The sequence below is a fragment of the Aulonocara stuartgranti genome (genome assembly GCF_965226115.1).
Source record: "Aulonocara stuartgranti genome assembly, chromosome: 5".
Classification (NCBI taxonomy): Eukaryota; Metazoa; Chordata; class Actinopteri; order Cichliformes; family Cichlidae; genus Aulonocara; species Aulonocara stuartgranti.
The window spans coordinates 20,161,881-20,186,865 of record NC_138943.1 but is presented as its reverse complement, the minus strand read 5'-3'; the positions used below and the strand labels follow the sequence as shown (position 1 = coordinate 20,186,865).

General features: G+C 38.0%; 4 protein-coding genes across 6 annotated transcripts; 2 read left to right on the top strand and 2 right to left on the bottom strand.

Annotated features, from left to right (window-relative positions):
* Nucleotides 1-390: 390 nt before the first annotated feature.
* LOC309706254 (uncharacterized protein) lies at nt 391-23,850 on the bottom strand. 2 transcript variants are annotated; one of them, XM_082532613.1, is made up of 17 exons: nt 17,384-17,504; nt 14,841-14,888; nt 14,542-14,586; nt 14,333-14,355; nt 14,059-14,161; nt 12,796-12,822; nt 11,852-12,166; nt 10,235-10,282; nt 10,080-10,142; nt 9,831-9,887; nt 2,942-2,989; nt 2,778-2,834; nt 2,628-2,687; nt 1,465-1,500; nt 1,232-1,327; nt 643-683; nt 391-549 (listed from the first exon to the last, which is right to left on the bottom strand). In XM_082532613.1, the coding sequence occupies exons 1-17, from the start codon at nt 17,403-17,405 to the stop codon at nt 478-480; spliced, it is 1,161 nt and encodes a 386-aa protein (XP_082388739.1). In that variant the 5' UTR covers nt 17,406-17,504; the 3' UTR covers nt 391-477. The 2 variants fall into 2 exon arrangements, with proteins under 2 accessions (XP_082388739.1, XP_082388740.1); XM_082532614.1 differs by lacking the exons at nt 2,942-2,989; nt 9,831-9,887; nt 10,080-10,142; ... (6 more) ...; nt 14,841-14,888; nt 17,384-17,504 and adding exons at nt 22,443-22,757; nt 23,048-23,335; nt 23,451-23,477; nt 23,678-23,850.
* On the top strand, nt 4,982-8,605 carry LOC309706255 (uncharacterized protein). The gene is made up of 2 exons (XM_082532615.1): nt 4,982-6,342; nt 7,560-8,605. Exons 1-2 carry the CDS (start codon nt 5,080-5,082, stop codon nt 7,587-7,589), a joined length of 1,293 nt encoding a protein of 430 aa, XP_082388741.1. The 5' UTR covers nt 4,982-5,079; the 3' UTR covers nt 7,590-8,605.
* On the top strand, nt 18,034-19,621 carry LOC309706256 (uncharacterized protein). Its single transcript, XM_082532616.1, has 5 exons — nt 18,034-18,290; nt 18,365-18,600; nt 18,674-18,773; nt 18,849-18,898; nt 19,398-19,621. Exons 1-5 carry the CDS (start codon nt 18,197-18,199, stop codon nt 19,614-19,616), a joined length of 699 nt encoding a protein of 232 aa, XP_082388742.1. The 5' UTR covers nt 18,034-18,196; the 3' UTR covers nt 19,617-19,621.
* Nucleotides 19,720-21,893, bottom strand: LOC309706257 (transmembrane and coiled-coil domains protein 1-like). 2 transcript variants are annotated; one of them, XM_082532617.1, is made up of 4 exons: nt 21,652-21,893; nt 20,992-21,165; nt 20,784-20,919; nt 19,720-20,500 (listed from the first exon to the last, which is right to left on the bottom strand). In XM_082532617.1, exons 1-4 carry the CDS (start codon nt 21,720-21,722, stop codon nt 20,189-20,191), a joined length of 693 nt encoding a protein of 230 aa, XP_082388743.1. In that variant the 5' UTR covers nt 21,723-21,893; the 3' UTR covers nt 19,720-20,188. The 2 variants fall into 2 exon arrangements, 1 of the variants encoding a protein (XP_082388743.1); XR_014276703.1 differs by lacking the exons at nt 20,784-20,919; nt 21,652-21,893 and having other exon boundaries at nt 20,992-21,478.
* Nucleotides 23,851-24,985: the final 1,135 nt, after the last annotated feature.

Below are 24,985 nucleotides of genomic sequence, written 5' to 3'. Positions count from 1 at the left end.
CCCCTTTAGTTTGTATTAACACAAAACAAATACACTCCACCTTAAAAAACAGTTGAATAACACAATTTGAAATGCAAATGACACCATTAAAATAAATACACATTGTCTATTAGCTAATTTTTAAAAGCAGCAATTGTTTAAAAGGTGGACAATTTGGAAAGAAGCATATCTTATTATATGGCAACAGTATCCACAGTTCTAAGTTTGGAAATGACTCAGATGTTATGACTATCATCTTCCAAATTACAGTTACTTAAAACAAAATAATGAAGATCTAAAAGCATTTATTAAAAATGCAAAAGCTGAAAACTGCATGATCATGCCAATTATCCTTAGAAAAAAATAATCTACAACAAAACTATTTGCAAAAAATATCTACTACCTGTAAAACGTTTCTGACTTTTACATGAATTAAAACCCTTTAAATACACTTTACTGACAAAATCACCAAAATGTTTCAGTGTGCATCAGCATGCTCTAAATTGTATCCTGTGAATCTGGTGCATCTGTTTCCTCAGAGATGGTGGCGTACACATGGTAAATGTCAGACTAGAAGATAAAGACAGTAATGTAAGAGTCCTTTAAGTCTGTGGCGATGATTAAGCCAAACAGAAAACATATTTAGTACCAGCTCTCACTTACATTTTCATTTTTCATCTGTTGCACGTTTAGGTTCTCCTCAACTGCAGGTAAGAAAATAACATTCAACAATTATTGCTTTCATTCAGCATTAAACACAAACACACACACACACACACACATTGCTCTTGTAAGTCCGTGTAGGTCAACTGACTGTCAGGTTTTTCTCTGAATTATTCTCTGAGGTGACTTGTTGTGATTTGATATGATGTAAAGAAAATTGAATTGAACTGAATCTTTAAGAATCCAGGGTCTGTCTAGGGTGCTGTTACTCTAGATCTAGATAATACATAGATGCAATTTTGCTACAGAGACATGACATATTCCACATTGGTCATACTCAGAGATAATACAAGAAATTATGTTTAACAAGTTTTGATGATGACACTGGTAGTGGGTGTAAAACCGAGTTGTTTTTTATTTTAATTTTGATGATTCTGAAGCAATCTAATGATATATTTGTTTATTTATTGACATTGCTTGATACGCTGAAGGCAAAATAAAATGGAAAATGCTATAATCGTGCTTCAATATGTGTCACCTGAACACTGAAAAATTGTTTTTCTAAGCACATGAAGTAAGTATTTCTCACCAGTTCTTTTGCGTATAAGAAGCCCCAGTACCAGTAGGATCATGCCCATAATTATTCCATTTCTTGTCACAGCTGCTGCCAAATTCCATAATGACTCTGTTTTGAAAGCCACAAACAAATTTCACTTGTAACTCAAACACAAGATACTTTGCTATCTGACAAAGTTGCAGCAGTAACCATGGACTGAGTGAAAGTATAAGTAATATTATGGAAGTCTACGCAGTGTCTCTTACCTTCGACTTTCCCTGTAGTATCATTCTTGTTTGAATCTGTTTGGAAAAGAAAATTGATTTGGGCCTGTTAGCTTTGTATGTAGAGGTGTATATTTGTGTTCAGTCACTTAAAGCTGCAACAGCATGGTTTCAATTCTTCAGGTTCTGTGCTTCTGCACATTCAGTTTGAAATAATATACAGTGGGTAAAATAACTATTGAACACCAATATTTGAAGGTCTTGAGAGAGCTCGCTGGTTTTACCCACCATGAGATGCTTCTTGTGTGACACCTTACTAAACAAGACACTTTTTCTTTACACACCATCTCTGTTTGGTTTTCTAATTACTGATTAATTTCAGGCATCATGAATTTCCATGCCTTTTTACACCTCCCGTTTTTACCGCGTTCAGTACTTTTTCCCTGTGTCACTTCTCATAATTTAATTGAACTTAATTTATGGAATCTTTGGTTTGATGTTTTCCACGCGGGGCTTTAATGGGTCGTTATTGATGTCTGGCGAGAATTTCATTTTAGTAGCACCATTACAAATATATTTACTTAGAAAATTGGTGACATGTCTGACACTTATTTTACCCACTGTATATTTTCCATGTCTTAGATAATTTGAGTGGTTTTGCATCTTTTTTGGTATTTGCACAATCACTACAACATATAATTCTAAAACTAAAAACTGTGTTTTCTGTTTAGCAATGCAATCAACACTTCTGTCCTAATGTTGTCATCAGCTGGTCAGTTGACATTACACTGTTGTATTAGTTTTTATTTGGTATGCAATGGTAAACTAGTACTTATTAGGGAATGGAAACAATTATAATAATGAATATTAAACACACAAAAATATCTACAGATAAAATGTATCTGGTCATTTGCATCAATCAGGTTTATAATGAAGTGCCTGCAAAGTTAATAACTTCCTTTCAACACCAGCTATAGCCCTGCTTACAAAGTACTTTTCTATAATTTAAAGGAGAAGTATGTTAAACATAGTATTGTAACAGCATTTGAACTGTTAGACATCGTTTCACTCTCCAGTCTTCAGAATATTTAGTTTGAAAAATAACATATAACACAAAAATTAAACGTCTCATCTTTCATTTGAGCAGATTTACTTTAATACAGAAAAAATATTTTCTAATTTTACCACGTAAGTAATTTATTTACCTGATAGTGAGTTCACTGAAGTGGTAGAAGTTAAAGTACTGGGTTTGTTGAGACTTGATTCTGTTCCATAAATGTTCAATAAAATGTTAAAGACATTTAAAAGAAGTGATGTGTGATGATGCTCTGGGTTGTTTGTTAAGTGTGTCCTACCTGTAAACATGATAGATGACGGTTTGTTGATCTTTGGTGATTCACTTTCCAGAATAGCTACAGTAAAAGGAAATGGGTTTGTGTATAAATAAAAGTTTTGTTAAGAAGTGGTGTGAAAAAAAGAAGTGATCTGGATTGATATTTAAATGTACTCTGTGTCCTACCTGTGGCTGTGGTAGATGTTGACTTTGTGGTGGTCGCTCTTGATTCTGCTTTTCACAACAGAGTAAAAGAAGACAAATAAATCAACATGACACGTTTTTTTCCTTTCACACAGTCATTTTAAAAGAAGCAATTTTGGAACTAAAAACAAATTTACTGTCACAGTACTGCAGCATTTCCACCCTAAATGCAAGGCTGAGTTAATCAGTCATCCCCCACTTTGTTTCAAACTGAAATATTTGGGGACCTGTTTTAAAATATAAAATTAGTTTTTACCTCCACCTTTACTCTGAGTCTTTACTGAAAATGTTTTATATGTCTGTTAAATATTTATCGTTCTCATCTTTGTATTTCTCTGGTGCTTGGTGCCTGTGGTGTTGCACTCAACAGTCACATGGACAGAGTTAATTATTAAGCCAAGAAGAGAAATTATTGGAATCATGGTATTATTGTTATTCTATTAATAAAAGGTCTCTAAGATGAGACCTTTTATTATCATTCAGTGGTCAAAGAAAGGACAGAGCCAGTGGACACTGTGGATTTATTATCAGCTCAGCTATCAACGCAAATCTCTCTAACTGTGACTCTGGGGACAGTGAGCAGTTTCTTTGCACAGGAAACATTTGACACTGAAAGCTGATGTGTATTTTTTATTTATTTTTGTTATTGTTGTTGTTGTTTTATATGTAAAGCAGTTACTGTTGCTTATCTCTTATTAGCAATAAAAAAGTAAAGTATTTCTGTTATGGGTGTAAGAGCCAACATCTCTCAGTGAAGGCTGATATTTTTCATTTATCAAGTTATTAATGGTTTTACTTTGGAAAATTAAAGCAGTGCTTTTCTGTTAATCTTATTCAGCATTTTTATTTCAGAAATCAAAAAATACTCTATAGAAGTGAGGATGAAAAACAGTAGTTTTGTATTTATTTACAAACAGATTTAATGATGAATCCTCCCCAGGTGTATCAGAATTAAAATGGCCACTGCCAGTGGCGGACTCCCTCAGACATCGGCGCGTTGGTGGTTCTTTGTGTCCGGGGATGGGCATCCAGGTACACACCGGCTCACTCCTTGGCGGCCGCTTATCGGGGCCTGGAGCCTGGGGCTCGGTCGGGCCACTTCAGAGGTGGGGTGCCCCCGGCCTCTCGGCCTGGGGCTCGGTCACTCAGGCACAGCTGGCTGCCGGCGGAGCTCACGGGCGCGTCACTGCAACTCCCCCTGGCTTCTGCTCCGCGGCTGCTGAGTGAGCCCTCATCTGGGACTCTCCTCAGCTCTTTCTGGGACAGTGGCGCAGCTGCCCCTCTGTTGGTCTTCCTTGGTCTCTTGTGTTCTGGGGGCCTCTGGATGTCTGGAGTTTTGATCTCCTCCATACCTGCTTCATGCCCTGGAGGACGGGGCTGTGGCCCCCCCACACCCTCTAGCAGATCATTACATGAAGGAACCTTTTAAAAAAACAAGCGCGTCCATGCTCACAGGTGTACACACGGGTGATCACACCCACAAACTACACCCCTTTTGGCTCCTACCTCAAAGCACACTGTGTTCTGCTGATCTTATGTGCTGCACAATAATGTTTAACATTTAGTATTTACTGTCATATTCCCATATATCATTGTGATGTTGTTTATTCTATTACTCTTGTTCTCTTCTGCTTGTTTTCTTTTTTCTTTCTCAGCAGGTGATCCAGGTGATCGATATATGCATTTTTTTTTCTCTGCCCGTTCTGTTGGTTTTTGTCTTTTGCCCTTCTCCCCCGTCCCTCTTCTCAGCTGTTTCTCTTTCCCTCTTTCTTTCTCCCCTTCTTTCCTCCAGTCAAGTCTGTCCCATATTCAGCAAGTGAAAATAAAATAAACAATAAAAGGTGAATCAAATGGACCATTACGGCAAGGCTGGTGTTAGATTTGTGTTCTCATGAGTAAATATATTAATTTATTTTATGTTGTGAAAGAAGTTTTCTGATTGTCATTTTATTTTGAAAAGGATTTTTTTTTTGGTGATTATAGATTACTTCACTTCCTGTTCCTGTTGTTCCGAAGCGCGAACTGTTGAAGTAATGTATGGTTTTCCCCTCCTGTGTTGTTAACAATAAAAGAAACGGGAAAAGTAATCAACCACCAAGTGTATGCATTATTAAGAGAACATGGCCGAAGAAGAAGAAAACTCTTCGAGCTCAACAGGTTATGGGCCCAGGCGTGACACAACAGGAGGAAGATGGCAGAGGTTAGTGTTCAACGGAGACGAAAACAGTTACGAACTTTGGGAGGCAAAGTTTCTCGGCCACATGCGGATCATTGGTCTAAAGGACACTATATTATCAGCCACTAACCCAGATGCAGAGAAGAACGCTGAATGCTACGCTGAACTGATACAGTTTCTTGATGATAAAAGCCTTTCACTGGTAATGAGAGATGCGACTGACGACGGAAGAAAAGCTTTAAAAATACTACGTGACCACTACGATAGTAAAGGCAAGCCCAGAATCATCGCACTGTACACAGAGCTGACGTCTTTACAGAAGAAACCAGATGAGACAGTGACAGATTATATTATCCGGGCTGAAAAAGCAGTGACCTCCCTAAGAAATGCAAAAGAAGTCATCAGTGATGGACTTATTATCGCTATGATTCTAAAGGGGCTTCCTGAAGCTTACAAGCCATTTGCTATTCACACAACTCAAAGCAGTGAAGATTTAACATTCACACAGTTCAAAAGCAACCTACGAAGTTATGAGGAAACCGAGAAATTCGACAACAAAGTAAAAGCGGATAATGTGATGAAGGTTGATTTAACATCAATCACCTGCCATGGATGCGGAAACCGAGGACATTTTGTAAAAGATTGTCGCCAAAAGGGAACACCTAAGTGGTGTAGCTACCATAGAAGCTCGACACACAGTGATGAGACATGTAGAAGAAAAACCAAATACAGAGATGATGCGAAACTAACTGTAGTAAAACAAGAGGACACGAAAGAAGAGCAGACTTTTGTATTTAAAGTTAGTCAAAGACTTCTGCCTACTGACATAATAAGAGAAGGACTAATGGTGGACTGTGGTGCTACTTCACACATCATTACAGAGAAGAACAAGTTCATAAAGTTTGATGAGACTTTTGATCCTGAGAAACACTACATGGAGCTCGCTGATGGATCCAGGACAAACAACGTCGCACTCAAGAGGGGAGATGCCAACGTCTCTCTACGGGACATACAAGGACACTGTACCACCATCACACTGAGAGACGCCCTGTTCATCCCATCCTACCCTCAGAGCATATTTTCAGTGAAGGCAGCTACAAACTATGGAGCACAGGTGATCTTCAAGAAGGGACAGAATGAACTGGTGAACAAAGATGGGACAGTCTTCTCCATCGAAGAATACAACAGACTCTACTATTTGAAAACGGTAAACAATGAAACATCATACAATGACATGATGTCCTGTGACACTGTTAATCTGGCTTGTGATGTGAAAACATGGCACGAAATTTTAGGACATTGTAATGTTAGTGATGTGTTAAAGCTACCCGATGTTGTAGATGGCATGAAAATCACAGGCAGTGGCATGTTAGATTGTAATGTATGTACAGAAGGGAAATTCACTAACAACAGAAACAGACAAAGCGACCCAAAAGCGAGTGACCCATTACAGTTGGTGCACACTGATCTAGCGGGCCCCATTGAACCTAGTGGCCAAAGTGGTCATAAATACGCTATATTATTTACAGATGATTTTTCAGGGGCAGTGTCAGTTTACTTTCTAAAACAGAAAAGTGACACCACAGAGGCCACAGCAAAGTTTCTAGCTGACTGTGCACCATACGGCAGTGTTAAGTGCATTAGATCGGATAATGGCACCGAGTTCACAAGCAGTTCCTTCCAGTCTCTTTTAAGGGAAAAGGGTATAAAGCATGAGACATCTGCGCCATATTCTCCCCATCAGAATGGCACAGCTGAGAGGCAATGGAGAACTCTCTTTGAAATGGGGAGGTGTCTTTTACTAGAAAAAGAGCTGCCAAAAGAATTATGGCCTTACGCCATCCAAAATGCAGCACACACCCGCAACAGATGCTACAGTAACAGAACTAAAAGTACACCGTATCAGATGTTAACAGGGAAAAGACCAGATCTCTCAAAACTGTGGATATTTGGGTCAGACTGTTATGCATACATACATGATCACAAGAAACTTGATCCCAGATGTGAAAAAGGGATATTTGTGGGTTATAGTAAAAATAGCCCAGCATACCTGGTCTATAACCCTCACACAGGAAAAGTGTCAAAACACAGACTCGTGAGATTTATCAAGAAGAACACTGTTGAACAACAAACACAGACTGATGAATATGACACAGAAATTCAGACTTATGAACATGTAGTGCCTTCAAAAGAAAGTACAGAACAACAAAATGAAAATGCAGCAGAGAACATACCTCCTAGAGAAGAGGAAACCAACACAAATGAACCAAACCCTGACATAGAAAGAAATGAGGGTGATGAGCAAAACCAAACTGAGCGCTATCCTAACAGAGAAAGGAAACCTCCTAAATATTTAGAGGATTACACATCTAACTGCAAAGATTTAGCAAATGAAACCCCTGTAAGTGTTGATTATTGTTACAGAGCAACCTGTGGAATCCCCCAAACCTATAAAGAGGCGCTGATGTCACCAGAGGCACCAAGGTGGAAACAGGCAATGACAGAAGAAATCAACTCTCTGAAGGAGAATGACACATTCGAACTGACTACTTTACCTACTGGTAGAAATACCATTGGAGGAAAATGGGTCTACGCCCTCAAAGAAAATGAACAAGGACAAATATTCAAAGCCAGGTTTGTAGCAAAAGGTTACAACCAGACACAAGGAATAGATTACCAAGAGACATTTGCACCAACAGCAAACATGACATCTGTGCGAACCCTAATGCAAATAGCAGTCCAGAATGATCTTATTATCCACCAAATGGATGTTAAAACTGCATATTTGCATGCTCCCATTGAGGAAGAAATATACATGGAACAACCAGAAGGTTTTGAGCAAACAGAGTCAGGAGAAAACTTGGTGTACAAATTAAAGAAATCCCTTTACGGGTTAAAACAATCAGGTAGAAACTGGTACAAACTCTTGAATGACTACCTTGAACAAAATGACTTTGAAAGAAACCTTTCTGATCACTGTGTATACAGAAAGGACATTGGACATGAAACTCTACTCGTTATCATCTGGGTAGATGACTTGATCATTGCGGCTAGCAATACTAACTTGTTAAACACATTCAAAGAAACAATGAGGTCAAAGTTTAACATGAAAGACCTGGGGAAAATATCCAGTTTTCTTGGGATACAGTTTATACAAAAAGAGAATGAAATCAGGATGAATCAGAAGAGGTACATTCAAAGAATGTTGGAACGCTTTGGGATGTCTGAATGCAAACCCAGATCCACACCGTGTGAACTAAAAACGGACACTACTACATGTGGAGGAAGTGATGCAAATGAGACTGTTAACTCAAGAGAGTACAGAGAAATAGTGGGCAGTTTGATATATGCCATGACGTGTACGAGACCAGATATAAGCTGGGTTGTTAGCAGACTATCTCAAACACTAGCTCAACCCACGAGAGAGAACTTAGTAACGGCAAAACAAGTCCTCAGATACCTAAAAGGCACAAATGACTTTGAACTGATCTTTAAGAAAAGCAGTGAGGATCTAGATCTAATTGCTTACAGTGACTCTGACTGGGCATCCTCTGTAAAAGACAGACGCAGTACAACAGGCTACTGTTTTGCACTTACTAAAGAGGGACCAGTAATATCTTGGAAAACAAAGAAACAGCCTACAGTGGCACTCTCAACATGTGAAGCTGAATACATTGGTCTTGCAACCACTACTCAGGAAAGCATGTACTTAACCCAACTGTTAAACGGCATGGACAGAAAAAGGTACACATGTACTAAACTGTTTGGGGACAACCAAGGGGCCATTGCGTTGAGTAAAAACCCAGTGAACAGACAGAGGTCAAAGCATATTGATGTGAAATATCACTTCATTCGTGAAGCGGTAAATGAAAGGAAAATCTGCATTGAACACTGTCCATCAGAAGAAATGGCTGCAGACATACTAACAAAACCAGTTACAAGAGTGAGACTCAGAAAGTTTCAAAAATGGTTCTTTGGAAATGCATAAGATGCTATGGGCTAGCAGCATGAGAACAAGGGGGGGTGTTAGATTTGTGTTCTCATGAGTAAATATATTAATTTATTTTATGTTGTGAAAGAAGTTTTCTGATTGTCATTTTATTTTGAAAAGGATTTTTTTTTGGTGATTATAGATTACTTCACTTCCTGTTCCTGTTGTTCCGAAGCGCGAACTGCTGAAGTAATGTATGGTTTTCCCCTCCTGTGTTGTTAACAATAAAAGAAACGGGAAAAGTAATCAACCACCAAGTGTATGCATTATTAAGAGAACATGGCCGAAGAAGAAGAAAACTCTTCGAGCTCAACAGCTGGGATGGTCAATTTGGTAAAGTAAATCCGTTGGGCATCTTTCTTTGCCTTTAGACAACAATTCTGATGGCAAAAGAGCCAAACGGGACAGGCCAAAAAAAAAAAAAAAAAAAAGAATTAAAATGGCGACATAGTGTTTTATATACTCATTGCACGGATGTGTCCTTGTTGTGGAGTTCAACTGATGATGACTTTCTTTTTCTAATATGCTTAACTCAGATGAACACACTGGGAGCTGAATGAACTTAATATGTTAACATGGTGAGAATTTAATGAATGCACAAAGTACACACAGCTGCTGTATCATGGTACATAGAAAAAATCTGGTTAAAACTATTAATAAAAAAAATATTATGGATTTAAAATGATTGAATTGTTTTTACTTACCTGATGTTTTCTTGTTTGAGGTATGGTTTGATTCAGGCTTTTGAAGTTTTGGAACTTCTGAAGTGAAACAGAAACATTAAAAAAAAAAATCGTGTTTTTCCATTTTTCATGTACTCATAACAAAATCACACATTGTCATCTCTACTCATGCCATGCTCTTAGGTCACACTAATTGTGGGACTCAGATTAACAGACTTTTCTATTTCTGATTAATTACTGTCACACATAACCTATCAGTAATTTAGTTACCTGATGGTGGGGTTACAGGAGTGGTATTATTGGAAGCACTGGGATTGCTGAGACTCAGTTGTGCTGCATAAATACATAAAAGGTTTGTTTGTTTTTAATTTAAAGAAAACATTCACAATGTTCTGTATGTTACTTAGATGTATAGTCTGTCTTACCTGTGGTCATGGTACATGGTGACATTGTGCATTCTTTTGCCAAAATATCTAAAAATTTAAAAAAAAAAGTGTTTATGTATATAAAAATGAATGTGTCTATATTTTGATGGGTGATTTTGTTGGTTGGTTTTCTTGTGTTTGCCTGTGGTGCATTGGGAGTCATCTGCCGGGTATTTAAGGAGCAGCGTGACAGCTCTCGGGTGTCGGATTGTTGTCTCGGCCTTAAGTGGTAAATCATCAACCGGCTTCTATGTAGTACTTTGATTTGCACGACATTCACGGATCGTCATCTCTTCTGCTTCACTGCCCAGCCATTCTCAATCTGGAGTTATCCTGGCTAACTCTCCAAGCTACCTCCCTGCTCACCTGCGCTGCCTGGGGTCCACGTCGTCCCCACTTCAATGTCCAGCCTTAAGTACCTCGCCCAAGCCTCTAGTAAATGTGTGGCAAGTAAGCTCTCTAACTTATTCCTTGTGCAGTCTCTCGTAACTCCTTTGCTCCGTTTCTACAGGTCGCTTAACTGCATTTTCTCCTTTCCCCCTCCGGACAGTTTGAGTTCTCTGTTCAGACAGAACTGTCATGTTTGTTAAACTGAACTACAAACATTAATCGAAATGTTTGTAGTCCCAGATTTAAACCTAGTGGGGAGTCCCACTAGGTTTAAATCTGGGACTCTCCACCATTTGACCTTAGAACTGAAGAAGCTTCTCGGATGAGAGGTGAAACGTCTTCAAGCAACTTAAAGAAGTCCAGACGCTTTTCTTTGCAAGCTCCTTTGACTACGATGACCTGGATGACTGAGAACCTTCACAGACATTAATTGAAATCCTGAAATTCAGGATCTTTTTCAGAGCCAGAGTATACACTAAGTGACTGCAGAGATGAGGTTTTCATAAAACACCTATAAAACATGAAATTAACAAAAATACACAGCAGTCTTTAATAATAAACTCATTCATTTAGAAACTGCATTTTGTGACTACTTGTGTTTTCTTTGTCTAATATTTACATTTGTTTGAAAAATAGGAAAACAGGAAGGTTTTTACACCACTGTATGTCTTTGTAAACTACCCCTTCTTGGGAAATGACAACAATTATTGAATATTAAAAACAGATGAGATCTGTGTAGGAGATCAGAGGGTTGTAACCAAGTAGAATATTAATGATTTCATGTCAACCTCAGCTGCAGCCTTGCTCACCACTAGCACATGCTGGGCTCAATGCTCAACATTGTTAATATTTACAACGCTTACAAAATGGCTTACTAAGAGTTTAATCATAGCTGAACTGTGACTTTATTCACATCTTCTGGCACAGCTGCACTCTTATAACCACCAGTTCCAATAATTTTGAATTTTTTTTTTCAAATAAATTCAAATAATTTTGAATTTTAATGGACAAACAGGCTGAAATTCAATAAACTGAACAGAATTCAGTCAAATTAATCAGATCAACTACAAGAAAAGATGGAATAATTATACAGCGACTAAGGCACACTTTGTAAAGTTATGTCAACTTCAACATTCAGTAGCAGTTTATTTAATTAATGTTTTATTAATTTCAAAAGTAGCATCATATACACTAAAACAGGTTATGCTATGTTTCTCTTTGACTTACCTGTCATGTTGTCTCGATCACTGCGAGGTGACAAAGAGTTGGGTTCATTTTCCAAAGTGTAATCACAGCTGGCATCCTTTTGTTGAACACAATGTAAATGCCTCAAAAAATCAGCAACTGGGACATAAAACTGGCAGAACCTCCGTTTGGTTTTTCTCCTGCTATTCTTCCAGACAGCTACTGTCAGGACTGAACGACTTGCTTCTCCAAAGTACAGATTACATCTTGTATCATCTTTCACAGATCCAGGCAGAGAGCATGTGATGAGAACATATTCTCCATTAAAATGCTGAACACTTATCTCTGGTTTCTGACCTGCATGAAGATCAATGTATCGTCATTAAGTATCAGTCACATACTCGTCATGTTTCAACAGTGCAATAATAAAACAGTGTTGACATTCACAGAAGTCCTACTGTAACACTGAGTCATCATGTTTTATAATTTACATTAACATACATGTGTAATGTTAGAGTTTAATCTAAACTGAAATGAGAAACTGTCTGTCACTTCGTACGCTGACAAAGATTGTGTTACTGTGTGAAGAGGGAGAATTCACATCTGCATACTGCACAGTGTAAAAACATCTCACTTTGCCCTCAGAGGGTGACCTCTGATGTGGCACTAACAGCATTTCAGTTCCTGTCTGTGTCTGTAAACGTGAGAAACCTTTGATAGTTTCTTGCTCCCCAGTATAAAATAACCTAAACATATTGAAGCAGATGATGGTGGCTGACAGTGACTGAGTCTGTCTCTGAGATCACTGTTGCATTGGTCCAAGACACGCTAAACAATAAGAGGTAAAGAGGCGTTTTATCAAAAATATAATTGTTAAATATGACAGTGAGAAATTATGATTTCAGTAAAGAGCAACTCATCAGAAGAAAAACATGTTAAATGTTTAAAGAACAGCTTGAAATTAAAATAGTAAATTGTGGACTGACCTTGTCCTTGAAGCTCAGGTGAGGAAACTGTCAGAAAAAAATGACAAGGTAAATATATATATTAATAAGTAAAAAAAATATAAATAAAATGTAGAAACATTTTTTATTGTATCAGAGTCCAGATAGAAGTCAAGATCAATTTAATTTAACACAGGGAAATTTGTTTTGGACTCCATACTGAATTTTCTCAATACAAATAAAAATACAAATAAACAAAATAAACACACACTGCACAAACACTCAACACAAAACCAGCCATCAAAAATTACTGCTACATAAAATGCAAAAACTTTCAGGATGTTTAACTTACTCACGAAGATGACAAATAACAGGAGTCCAGACATGATGAAGCTGAAAACTACAACTGTCCAGAAGTCTGACTGATACACTCGATCAATCATTTTGCAGAACTTACACAGAGTAAAACCACAGGAAGTAACAGTGCTGAAACTCCCACATAAAGACCACAAGCTACACAGTGAACAGGCTTTTGAAAGTGCCTATAGATGTTAGCCTGAGCTAAAACCACAGGAAATAAAGAAAAGGAGAGCATGTTTTACACCATTTCTGTTGCTGTGGCTTTCTGTGATCCAGATACAGATCCAGGCAGAGAGCAAGTGATGAGAACATATTCTCCATTAAAATGCTGAACGCTCATCTGTGGTGTTTGACCTACATGAAGATCAATGCAGTATCATTAGATATCAGTCACATATTCTGCATGTTTTACCAGTACAAAAACGACGACAGCGGTGATAATCACAACTGTCCTACTATAACACTCAGTCATCATATTTTACAACTGACGTTAACATTTTCGATCCCCTGAAATTTCTTTTAACACCACATGGAGGCTGAAATGTATTTTACATGTATTCGACGAATCAATAAAATTTGACATTCAGCCTTCTCAGATGATGCGTGAGAAACACATGTTGAACTGGTTAAATATCAGCTGGACCATCACATCATGTCTGTTAATATGAACACACAGAAAGGTGTAACTGAAATCCATCATAATTTTATCATAACAGGTTTTTATATGAAATACAAACAGTGATTCTGTATCAGGTTTTTGTATCTGCAAATTTAGTTCAGTGTAGTAGGCCAGATGTTTATAACCAGAGACCTGCAAAGTAATAACTGACAACAACTGTAATTAACTTTAACATACTCTCCTAAACATGAAGCACTGTCCACCAGATTCCTGCTAAAGGTAATTTTATGATAAATGATCTAATAACAGGAAGAAGAGTCTCTTACTTTGTATGGTGATGGAGGATGTGTCACTGTGCGGTGAAGGAGAATTCACAGCTCCATATTTCACTGTGTAAAAGCATCTGACTTTGACCTCAGCAGGTGATCTCTGATATGACATAAACAGCAGTTCAGTTCCTGTCAGTGTCTGTAGACACGAGTTGCCTTTGTTACTTTGTTGCTCCCCAGTATAAAAATAACAGTGATGAACTGAGGCAGATGCTGGTGCCTGACAGTGTAATGTGACTGAGTCAGTCTCTGAGATCACTGATGTGCTCACTGTCAGAGTTGGTGGAAGAAGAGCTGAAAGATTAGAGGGAAATACATGTATCAAATATCTAAAAGGTTATTATGGCAACACTCTGAATGAGAGAGATTTGTTGTAAACAAACAGTGTGTGAAAACTTTGTTTGGTTATTTGCAGACTGTATCAGTTCATATGATGCTAAAAGAACAGTTTGAAATTAAAACTGTAAATTGCATACTGACCTTGGACTTGATACTCATGAGAGGAAGCTGTCAGAAATAACATGTCTAACAAGGGAAATACATGCATGTGTTAATAACTGGATATGAACACATATGTAACATTTAAACAATTAAACTGTTAAAGTTTGAGTTAGTTCTTGCTCAGAGTCTGTATAAATGCAGATTTAATTTAATCCAACAAGAACAATAGTTTCTCAATAAACGAACCTGCATAGAATCACCAGCCATGAAAAATGTAGGTAATTTGCAAAGATGACCCTGAGTTCATTTATGGTGAAATCTACAGAGAATTGACTTACTCATGAGGATGGCAAACAGCAGGTGTCCAGCCATGATGAAGCTGAATACTGCAACAGCCAAATTAAACAGACTGATTGTTATTTTGCAGCACTTGTTCAAACTAAAAATACAGGAAGCAACAGCACTGAACAACAGCCAAAGGCCACAACGATGCAGCTTTCGAAAGTACCCGTACATGTTTTACTGAGAAACAAAGAACCACAGCAGAGGGGTGAAAAGAAGCTAATGAGAGGAGCACATTTGAGCATCATTTACTTTGAATTTGTGTGGGTTAAAGGCCTCACTATCTGCACACATGCATCACTTGCATTTATTTTCAAAGCACTGCAACACATGAAGTATTCACAAGTTAGTTCATAAGACAGTAAAGCGCACATTTTAGCTTTTGTATCTGCTGTTACCTGATAAACCTGTTACCTGATATTCTGCTTCTTTACTGAGCAGTCTAAATGTTTTCTTGCTTCATATATAGATTCATTCAAAGTTTCAGTGATGAGAGGTCAAATCAAATTTAGTTCCTGCCCTTTAGCTCTATTAAATAAATGTATTTATGACAACACTGAAGTCACTATGATGGTTTTTACTGAAATAGAGATTTTTAACACCTCTACAACACATCATATACATCTGCTTTTGATACAGACAAATGTGCGCACTAAACAACAGCTGAAACGATGTTCAACATTCTCAAAAATGGGACTCAGCTTTTTCAGAGGGAGAACGATACATTCAGAAAGTGCCGCATTCACTGGAAACACTACATCCAGATGAACAGAATCAACATTTGGTGATTTTCTTACCTGAATAATTGAGTATGCATAAAGATGTTCAACATTGCACTATCAGACTAAGTTTAATTACATCTGCACTCTCGGATAATACTGAAATAATGTTACAATCATGACTACAGACCATGATCGACATGATTTTTTTTACCAACTTGCAACCCAGAGACAATAACAGAGCGCTCTACATATCCAACATTTAAGACATCTCAATCAATGGCTCATTGCAAATCATCAGCCTCTTTTTTAAGTAATGTCTGCTTGATATGTTATTTGTGTTTCTTTTGTTGTATGTCTGAACGCATGGAGACTATATTCATGAAGGTGGAGGAGAAAAGATGCAAAATGGAGCCCACTACATTGTATCTTTTAGGGTTACTGGAGCTGTTGTTTCTCTATGAAATAGACAAAATAGAAATAAAGTCGCATAATGTAATGGTGCATGCTGCATGCAAATTCAATAAATGGATGGAGAACTAATATTAAATGCACAAGTGGTTAATTCATTTTCCCAAGGGACCACATGGGAAATTGGGACTGTTGTGAAGGGCTGCATCAATAAGCTGGACTCAGTTCTGTTTAATACTAATGTTATCCGATTATAAGCTTACCACAAGAGTCCTAGTGTCCTGTGTGGCCCCAGAGGAAAATTCATAAAACATACTCTGAGTGGAAAACCCATCATGTCACCACTACATTGTGTTTTCAGAGGAGCCGCGGCTGAGTTTCTGAAGTCCTCAATATAAACATATCAAAGCCATTTTTTGTTTGTAGGCATTTCAAGACCCAAGGCTGAACTCAAGCATGAACTCATCCTCACCTACGCAAACATTTTTACACTCATCACAAGTCTGCCTCTGCAGTCACTGAGCAATCTAAATTTGATTTTGCTTCATATGTAAATTAGATACAAAGTTTCAGTGATGAGTTGTGAGTACAAATTTAGTTCCTGTCCTTTTTCTCTAGGAGGTAATTTTATCTATGAGAACACAGAAGCCACTAAGGCGGTTATTACTAAAGTAAAGATCATTTTCGCACGTCTACAATGTGTGACACGCATCTGCTTTTGACACAGACACAAGTGTGCACACTGAGATAGCAAACAATAGTTGTTCAACATTGTGCTATCAGTCTAAATTTGATGAATTCTGCATTGAGCATTGATATTGTTTCTTAATCAGTTTTGCACCCTCAGATAATATTGAGATAATATTAACAACATGACCGGAGAACTTCAATAATAAAGCTAAACAGCAACAAAAATAGGGAGCATCTCAAACACTGGCTGATAGCAAACCAGGTGTGTGACCACCCAGAACTCATTTATGTATTTATTTTTGTTGTATATCTTTATGTCTTTGTTCATTTTAATGTTTTATGTGACGTGGCCTGGGACTACAGATATAAATGATGAGTTTTGTTATAACCTGGCATCTTTTAATTTTGGCATACTGATGTACATCAACATACAATTATCCAGTCAGATAAAGAAAAACATTTCATTTAATCAATACTGAATTCTGACATTGTTTTTTAATCACTTTTGTGGCATTTCAACTCATATTAAAAGGCAAATTACTAACAATACTCAATACTTCAGAGTATTGTACTTCTGTATCTACAGCCAGGATAAATTGTGTAATGATGTTGAAATATATTATCCTTATTAAACTTCTTATTATTCATTTAATTCACGTTAAATACTTTTTAGAATATTTTATTTAGCTTGAAATTATGTCTGGGGAATTTTCTCCTACCTCTGTGATGTCCTGCCTCCATCCAGCCTAGACTGTAGCTTTGAACTGCTTATAGCTAAAGGAAAATTCTCTGTGTAATGCATTTGCACCAACTACAAAAGAAAATACAAAAACACAATGTGAATAAAGCACGTGAAATTTTAGAAACCTGTCAAAAACTAAAAATGATTAAATTCACATCTCAAAAGCTAATTTTGAGCATAACATTTAACCACCTAAAACAGTTTATTTTACTATTACAAATATCATCATAAAGAGGTGCAAAAGGTTGCATAAAGTGCCAAATACAGTCAGCAAAGATATGTATGTGATAAAGTGCGTTTCAGTCCCTGGGTAGGTTGTCTCTTGGTCATAAATCCGTGATTTTTAAATATTATTCCCAAAATCTCGATCAGCCAATTAAAGCATACGTCACTGTCGTCACACCGTCAAGTTTAATCAGTATTTAACATTGATCCGACATTTATTTAGGTCTGAGATTTCAGTCTCAGCCACAACGACGATTCAAATAAAAAGGCAGCGTTGTTTTAATGTCGCCTTGCTATCTGTGCATTTGAAGCACTGCTTGGGTGTTTTGACACCGGATGAGGTGACAGGATTCAGTGATAACACATGAAGTTGGATGAATCCGCGGTGGCTTTCAAATCCTAATTTACCACACCTGGTGCGATGCGGTTCACCTGGTCTCATTATACCGGAAACAACTGCATAAAAACGGAGACAGTTGCCAAATAAAAGGAAAGTACGCATATTTTAAGACTTTAACTTGTCTGCCTTTATTGTGTCCCGTTTTTAAATTTAGATTTTAGTGAAATGCCTCCCAAAAGGCCACCAGCATACTCCACTGAGCCGTCTGATTCATCCACAAGCGAGGCGTCGGTGGATGAGAAGCCGGAAAAGAATTCAGGTCTGTGCGCAAAAGGCGAAAGTCTTTAAGATTGAACGAACTTTAAAAATTATATGTAAATTTACTCTGCGTAGATGCTGCGCCTCATCCATCCACGGCGATCATGGTGAAAGAAGCACTTCAAGCGTTGGACTCGCGCAAAGGGGTTTCATCCCAGGCGATACTGAAGTATATCACAGAAAAATATCCGTCGGTGGATTTGGCGAGACTGAAGACTTTAGTTCGCAAAAACCTGAAGAAGGGAGTGGAAAATGGGACGCTGGTGAAGCCTGGAAACTCCAGCGCGACAACGGCCACGAGGAGATTTAGGGTAAGAGGTTACATCTGCAGCTGGGTTCAAACGAAGAGTTCAAATGTCAATTACGGGTTTCGTCTTTATTAAGCTTGCACCGAAGCCTAAACCAAAAGCCGAAAACGCAGAGCCCAGTGTGAAGAAGTCTCCAAAAGCAGCCAAGGATGGAGCCAAGAAGCCCAGGAAAGCGGGTATGAATGACCGTTAAACCTCGAGTGAGCAGTAATTTAAGCTGTTACTCGGTGTCAACTCGTCATTTCTTACAGGTGCCACAAAGAAGAAAGACGCTGCAAATGGACAAACAAAGTCCAAAGAGGTGAGCGGACGCAAGTTTGGCTTTAGATGGGAAGTTGACTCTTCATGTATTTAAGAATGTGGATGAAGCTCATGGCAGTTTACATCTATATTCATGGTCAGAATGTTACTTTTGCAGAACTATAAATTTCAACAAAATGTACAGCCTCACTAGAGGAAAAATCCTGGAGGGGGAAAAAAAAAAAAAAATCCGAAATTGCACAATAGACTTGAGCATTTATTTTAAGCCAGATGTAGCAAATTTGATGTATTTTATTTACATATGACTTGATTTGGAGTGTGTTTGATCATTTGTCAGATTCATCTTAAAGTGAATTTTCTGGCAATTGCGTTACAATTCAGGCTTTAAGGGGTTAATGGCTTGGTAAAGTGTCCTGAACATGTCAGTTTTCATAGGATCTCTTATTTGTCTGGTAAAGTAGTTTACATTCTCTCCAGTGTTCATAAAATTCTGACATTCAATCTACTGCTGTCTCCTAAATTCCCCTTTTGCCTTTTAGGACTCAAAGCCTCTCAAAAAGTTGAAGGATGAAGAGGCTTCTACATCAAAGGTTGCTCCAGCGAAGAAGCCAAAGGCTAAAAAAGCTAAACCGACTGGGGATGGTGAGGAAACTGCTGACTCGACCAAGACTAAAGCAAAGAAAACAAAGGAGTCAAAGCCTGAACTTGTAATTCTAGACTGTTTTTATATCGTTTATCAAATAAATCTAAATTTTTAGCTCGAGTGCATTTGAGTATATTCTAATTACCTTTAATACTAGACTATACAATAACTAACCCCAAGCATTGCAAATGTATTGAATCTGGCGCCTAATTTACTTCAGACCTTCTGCATTTGTGCTACTGAAGGTCTAACATGCCCTACAATGAAAGAAACTTGACCGATTTTTGCAATTGAGTTTATGACGGCAAGTCTATAATGCTGTGTAACCTGGTTTCAAAATAAAAAGTCGTTCATCTGCAAACATTCTGAACTTAACGTTCAGGTGGCAGCTTTTCTGAGTGAACCATATTTGCACCATATTTGTGTAAACGAGCTGACCTAGTGGGCTCCTCACCAAACTGAGTCACTGTTTCTATAAATCGGTGCATGTCCCTGAATATGTTGACCATCCTCAGCTGTAGATTCATGTCCTGTAAACAAAGGATTCATTCCTGTGTAACTCGGACTTCACTGTATGGGCTATTGCTTTCTGTAGTAAGACACATGCACTAGATTTAAGTTTCCATACACTGCAGTAATAAAGATGACTGAGGGGTGTCTGCATTCATTTTATTTGTTTCAAAGATGTTAATTGCAGAAGGGTAAATGGTGATACTCTAAAATAACATCCCAGTGCCTCCACAGGAAAGACAAAAGGACCAGAAAAAGCAGTGTGCAAAGCATTAGAAGGGCTGTCTTGAAAAATGGGGCCACCCAGCTGCTCACTGTGGACATCACCACCAACAGCACGGTTACAAAGGCTAGCGATACATCAATTAGTTTTTCAAGTACTGTCTGTGCAGTGGTATTGGCCCATGTCTCTGGATGCCCTGCATCCTCTTCTTTCTGCTGCTGCTGCTCCAGCTTGAACTGGCGTCTCTCACAAGCCTCCAGCACCTCCTGCAGGCCAGAGACAGAACTGAAGTTTTCTACTGCCCAAGGAGAAGTACAGTTACAAAGTCAGTGCTAAAAAGATGCCAGGCCCTTATAGTGGTTAAAAAGGGCCTGGCATCTTTTTAGCCCTGTCAGAATCTGTTTTTGGAGTTTTTTTCTGAGGTGGAATAGTAAAGAGTAAATCTGGATTTTTTTTTTTTATTATTTTGTACAGAAAGGAAGAATCAGCACATCAGTTACATACTGGAACAACTTCTCTTGACATGGGAAAACATTATTTGAAACTTGCATAAAAATCTTGTGTTGCATCAGAAGACCGATCAGCACTCTTCTCCGCTGTGGCGGCTAACTCTTTTTTCATGTTCCAAACGTCATTCTGATACTGTTCTGTCAAGTCAATGAATCGCTCTTCTAGAGATTCCCTTCTGCAAAACACAACACTACATAAAAACAGCAGATGGTTTCAGCCTATACAGCTGTATAGAGTAATATAGTACCTGTTCTGTAGGTCTTTAAGGTCCTCAAAGAGCAAAGAGTAGTCTCGTTGGTGACTCGCATTTAAGTTTTTAAAGTGTTCTTCAAGTTGGCTGTGGCTTTCCTGAAGCTTACCGACGTACTTCAGTACATCATCAAAGGCCTCGCTGTGGTCACAGGTACACTGCCTTGAGCTACTGTATAAGATATTGAAAGAGACATTTTAGTCAGATTTTGCACCACAGTTGCTGAATAATTGGACTGAAAGAAGATGTAGAGGCCTCCTGTTTGTTACTAGCGGTATTTGGATAACAGCGTGCTTTCCAGATGACGGCTGTAACCTGAAAATTGGTCTGCCTCAAAGTGGGTCTCTGTGGGGTGACTACATATATAAGCATGCTTTTTCCACTTACAGTAAAAAGCAATGAGCAGTGTGTCCTTACTGATAAAATCTGTCTTTTACTGCTGTTTAAAATAATAAAACAATTTCTTAAAAAAAAAAAAAGTGAGATTAAATTAAAGTCTTTAAATTCAATGGGGTTTTTTTGCATTAGGACAAAAATTCATTTAAAACGATTTATAAGCACTCATTTTAGTGTGGTGGCTGCTTATAATCTATCTATGCTTTATTTAAAAAGTCCATTATGTCACTGTTAAGTTGTGCTGATAAAATGGGAACTAACCTATTACAAAAATGACTGAGAGAATAAAAATTCACCCAGAACTCCAAACCATCATCACAGTCGATCAGCATCACGCCAGGGCATGAGTAAATGTTGTATTAAATGTCATTTCTAGAGTGCATGAAACATCCAACACTTGTAAATGTTAATATGCAATCACCAGCCATTTTATTAGGTACACTTTTCTAGTAATGAGTTGGACCACTTTGGGCTAAATTCTTCATGGCATAGATTCAGCACAGTGTTGGAAACATTGTGTGAGGTTATCATGTCAACCCCACTTTGCAGTTATTTATTTGTAAAAAATGTTTGGAATCATGTATGATTTTCGTTCCACTTCTCACGTGTACACCACTTTGTATTAGTCTTTCACGTGGAATTGCAATAAAATTGATTCATGTTTGTGGCTGTAATGTGACAAAATGTGGGAAAGTTCAAGGGGGCCGAATACTTTTGCAAGCCACTGTACAAATCCCTTTGAGGATGTGTCAGGAAGAGTATCCAGTGTAAAAACTACCCACTGTGCCACCCACTTCTACTGTAAGCATGTTAATATACTGACAATATCATCAAAGCTCAACTCTTCCTACGTTCCAAGAGACTGTTAATCTGGATCTATTCTTTTTCACATCTAAGGTCGTGGCCAGTGAAATGAAATGAAATCTTGCGAGTAACAACTAAAAAACATTTTTAGAGAAAAATACTTTGTATACTTTTATTTTAGTCATTTTCATCATTTTAATTAATTAAAGTAGCATCTGTGCTATAAAGTCTGCTTATCTTCGACTTACCTGTTAAGTTGTATCGATCACTGCGAGGAGACAAAGACCTGGGTTTCCTTTTCAAAGTGTAATCACAGCTGGCATCTTTTTGTTGAACAAAATGTAGATGTCTCAAAAAATCATCAATTGAGACATAAAACTGGCAGAACTTCTCTTTCTTTTTTGTCTTGCTATTCTTCCTGACAGCTACTGTGAGGACTGAACGACTTGCTTCTCCAAAGTACAGATTACATCTTGTATCATCTTTCACAGATCCAGGCAGAGAGCAAACAAACCGAACATGTTCCCCATTAAAATGCTGCACACTCATCTGTGGTGTTTGACCTACATGAAGATTAATCAAGTCCCATTAATATACAAGAATATTGTATGTTTTACCAGCACAACAATAACAATACTGGTGTTCATAAAAGCTGAACTGCAACACATTTTGTAATTAACTGTAACTGGTCATGTTTAGATTCCTGCGTGCTGTCTTTGGTGGTGTAAGAAAATATGTAAGAACAACACTCCAAAAAAAGTTTTGTGAAAGAAAACATGAAGGTTTATAAAGATAATAATGTCTAACACACTGTATGATAACTTATCCAGTCACAGGAAGAGCAGTCTCTCACTTTGTATGGTGATGAAGGATGGTTCACTGTCAGCAGACGTTGAATTAAGGTCTCCAGTGTAAAAACATCTCACTTTAACTTCAGCAGGTGAACTGTGATGTGACATTAACAGCAGTTCTGTTGCAGTGAAATTCTGCAGGCATGAGAAGGCTTTGGAAGTACTTTTGCTCACCGTGTAGAAAAAACACTGATGAACTGAAACAGATGTTGGTGCCTGACAGTGTAACGTGACCGAGTCCGTCTCTGAGATCACCTCTGTGTTCACTGTCAGTGTTGGTGGAAGAAGAGCTGAAAAATTAGAGGTAAAGAAATTTTTGATCTAATAGGTAATTTTTGGTTTTAATAAAAAACAAATATGCAGTCAAAGAAAATCTTTGTGGAAAGTAGAACATCAGGGACTCACCTTGTGCTTGAATTTCATGAACGAAAGCTGTTGGAAAGAAAGTCTGTCAACAACGTACTGGAGGCATGTATGACTCATTAATACAACAAACTGTCTTTTCAAGATCACAGGGAATCGTCCTGCTGAGGAAGTTTTAGTTTTTGATTCCATACGTTAGTTTATCAGTTAAAAATATAAACAAGGAAGCACCAAAAGACACAAAACTGGTTACAAGAGGTTTAACTTACACATGAGGATGACAAACAGAAGGTGTCCAGCCATAATGAAGAAGATTACTGTGACTGTGCAGAACACATCTGAAAGTCTGACTTTGTAAAGGCTGATGTTCCAGTTTAAGGAACTTCACAGGAAAACCACAGCAACAATGAACGCTTTTACACAGCGGAGCAAATGAACGTGAACAGCCCTTTGAAACTACTTATGAGTTTTATTTAGATCAAAGAACAAGAAAGGAAGTGAAATAAAGACAAGCATGAGTACATTTGTGTCATTTCTGTTGCTATGGGCTTAGTTTCCCAGATGTCTGTCCTAGCCTGTTTGGCGCCCTGGGCGAACACTCCCTCTGGCGCCCCCCCCCCCCCCCCTCCACACACACACACACACACACACACACACACACACACACACACACACACAGACAAAACATATTAAGGATTGTACATTAACATAAAGCTGTTGTACACACACACACACACATATGAAGAGAGAGAGAGTATGCATAGTATGCAAACGGCTACCAAACAGCCATCATAATTCGTCATACAATGAGAACAGGACAAATCAACAATTGACAAGGACTAATTAATATTAAAATCTTTAACATAATGCATTGTTTGAAGTTTAGTCTGTTACTGTTGCTATTTTTACCATTTCTTCTTGCAGCAACTGTAACGCACATAATTTCCTTAGGGATTAATAAAGTATTCTGATTCTGATTGTTTCAGGATGACCTGCCATTATCCAATGACACATCTGCTTACCTGCATCTTTTGCTCGTTTCTCCTCCTCTTCTTTTCTCTTTTTTTCTAAACTGAGGACCTGATGGCTTTGAACTTTTCTTGTCCATCTTCCATTGGTTTTAATTTTGCGCCCCAGTATGAACACCCATCCCTCAACCCAAGGATCACCACAACATGATCTAACACACCTAAACCTTAGTTCACAGATTCACTTTGTCTAGGGTGCATTTCTGAGATTTCACACAACCCAGGATTCAAATCATGGGCTTGGATTTACAACATTATAAATGAAATGTGCTTTATTTGGAAGCAGCCGGCCCCCTCCCCTTTCGACGGGTTGTGTGTGAGACTTTAAATCATCAAACTGTAAATTTTAAATTGTTATTGATCCCTTTATCCCGAGTCCTAAAGTGTATATTTATTTTCTTACTCTTCTTATATATATTTTTTTTACTTGCACTGCTGTAACCGGAGCCTCGTCATCTCGTCTCTCTATATACTGGACTGTAGCGGAGATGAGAATAAAGTTTACTTTGGCTTCAGCAGCGAGCAGGCGCACCGAGGGCTCTCGCGCTC